This window comes from Littorina saxatilis, linkage group LG16, assembly GCF_037325665.1.
Source record: "Littorina saxatilis isolate snail1 linkage group LG16, US_GU_Lsax_2.0, whole genome shotgun sequence".
NCBI classification, from domain to species: Eukaryota; Metazoa; Mollusca; class Gastropoda; order Littorinimorpha; family Littorinidae; genus Littorina; species Littorina saxatilis.
Genome location: NC_090260.1, coordinates 42,462,590 through 42,465,089, shown reverse-complemented (window position 1 = coordinate 42,465,089; position 2,500 = coordinate 42,462,590). Strand labels below are relative to the sequence as shown.

Here is a 2,500-nt window from a genome sequence, read left to right as displayed (position 1 = left end):
GTTTGAACTCACGCTGACAGCGGCCAACTGAATACAAATCCAGCGCGCTACCAACTAAGCTATATCCCCGCCCCAAATTCCAACCAATCCGACCCCGCGGCTGCGTACGTACAACCTATTCGGGTGTCACCGAGTTTTGCTCCGTGCGCCTCAGTCCTGGGCAGACATGCTGGTAACTGACTGTCCTGTGCACAACAGCCCAGGGCCGAGGGGCATCAAGCGAGAGTGGGTGTCACCCAAAAGGGAGCCAGTCGCAGTGTCGGATTGGTTGAAACTGACACGTGTTGTGAGTTCAACGAATCAGACCCCGCGGTTTGATCTATCCCGTTTGGGTGGCGCCCACTCTCGGTTCGTGCATCTCGGCCCTGGAGCCAAGGACCGAGGTGCACGAGAAAGGTACTAACCGGTCGGGAGCCAGTCGCGGTGTTGGATTGGTGGACATTGATTAAGATTCGTTCTGATTTCAACGAATCAGGCCCCGCGGTTTGTTCTCTCCCGCTTGAGTGGCACCCACTTTCGGTTCGTGCACCACGGCCCAGGAGCCCAGGTATGTGAAACAATCTGTTGTACACAGGTTAAGCACAGTTTGTTCGGCGTAAGAATGCGAAGCGTGGCGTGTGTTGTTGTGGTGTTGGTGCTGTGTGGGCGAGGGGACAGCTCGGACAAGAGAGATGTGGACTTCTCCTGTTGCACGCCTAAAGCCTGGACATCGCAGATGAGACTGGTCACTGCGAGTGTGACCCGTGCCCGCAACGAATATCGAGAGGTCAGTTTGGGAGGGGGGGGGGGTGGTGCTTGAGTTTTTTGTTTGTGTTTGTGCGCGAGTATGTGTGTGTGTGTGTGTGTTTGTGTGTGTGTGTGTGTGTGTGTGTTAGAGTGTGTGTTTGTGTGTGTGTGTGTGTTTGTGTGTGTGTGTGTCTGTGTTTGTGTGTGTGTGTGTGTTAGAGTGTATGTATGTGTGTGTGTGTGTGTCTGTGTGTCTGTGTGTGTGCGTACGTGTGTGTGTGTGTGTGTGAGTGTGTGTGCAGGAGCGGAGGAGTTAAGCCAGAGGGGTGGGGCTACAACACACACACACACGTGGACAACACTATCAGCTCGCCCTGTCTGTAAACCGTGACGAGGACATGCCTCCACATGATGTGTTGTGCATGTTGTTGTTTAAACATAATTGCAATTTCATTCAGGAAACATGGGGCGGCTAACAGGGGCTTAATTGTTTTAGTGTATTTACATCTACACAGAACATGTCTCATACAGCTGCTGTCAAGATTAAACTATAGTGCTAATACCTCTATAGAAAATGTCAGACCAAATGAAGAATGTAACTAAGAATGTCAACGTTGGTGACAGACGTGGCAGACGTACCACTATGACAGCGAGAACCAGAGAGAGGCTTGGACTGACGTCATTCAAGATGGCCATGTTCTGTACAGCAAGATTATTGTCGACTTCACAAAGGTACCTTGTTCTCTCTTTATATGGGGTGTATACAGGCCTGGACCGGTATGAAATCTAGGGGGGGGGGTATTCTAGAAGGAGGTAGGGGCGCAGGAGCTGGCCAGGCCAGTAAAACAATAATTATGGTCGCCATTTGCATTTCATATTTTCCAAAATATCTACTTCCTCTAGGATATAATTAAAACCAAACATACGTTTACGGGTGTTGCGGTGCTACCCTCCTCACTGCTAGGTTCCAATTAGTCACAATTTGTACCTTAATTGGAAAAATCTAATTAATGTATTCATTAGCGACTATCAAGAGTTTGATGCAGTTATACACAGTGAGCCTTATATCAAGGGAAAGTGCAGAATCTGAGGAACACAACGGTACCAAAAACAAGAGTACAGTTCAAGAAACAAAGACGCACGAAGCAGTTTAAAACGGTGACGTAACATCTTAGTTTACCTTCACCTTAAGGGTGGAGATTGTTTCGATCTCCCAGGTCAATTTGTGTGCGAACCTGTTAGTGCCTTATTTACCTTCGTGTGCAGACGCAAGCACAAGCCCAAATACGCACGACAAAACAATCCTGTAATCCATGTCAGGGTTCGGTGGGTTATATGAACATGAAAACTCCCAGCATGCATCCCCAAGAATCGGAGTTTGACTGCCTAAATGGCAGAAGGAAAACGTCCCCTTACACCGAATGATTTTTGTTGTATATGTTTGGACGTCCGGGTTGTATCCCAATTAAACGCCTGGCCAGATGAGAGATGGTGAGCTGCACCGCTTGACAGGGAAGGTCTGCGTCTTTACCCAAGACTTTCTCGTGCCTGTGATCAGAGATGGTGAGCTGCACCGCTTGACAGGGAAGGTCTGCGTCTTTACCCAAGACTTTCTCGTGCATGTCATCAAAACACAGTACCTTTTAAAACAAAGTTGTAAACAGAAAGATAGAATTTGAATCTAAGGTCAATTTATTTATTTTCTTCATTTCAGCACACCATGACAATACTGTTGGACACAGACAGGTGTAAAGTATACAAAATACAGGGGGAT

The 2,500-nt window shown here is 47.9% G+C and overlaps 1 protein-coding gene across 1 annotated transcript in view; it reads left to right on the top strand.

Annotated features, from left to right (window-relative positions):
- Positions 1-468: 468 nt before the first annotated feature.
- The window catches only part of LOC138950117 (uncharacterized), a 7,902-nt gene continuing 5,870 nt past the window's right edge, over positions 469-2,500 (top strand). Inside the window, exons 1-3 of the mRNA XM_070321872.1 lie at positions 469-766; positions 1,351-1,458; positions 2,441-2,500. The exon at positions 2,441-2,500 is cut by the window's right edge and continues 22 nt beyond it. Coding sequence (XP_070177973.1) covers positions 602-766; positions 1,351-1,458; positions 2,441-2,500 — 333 coding nt within the window. The 5' untranslated portion in view covers positions 469-601. The remainder of the gene's footprint in view (positions 767-1,350; positions 1,459-2,440) is intronic.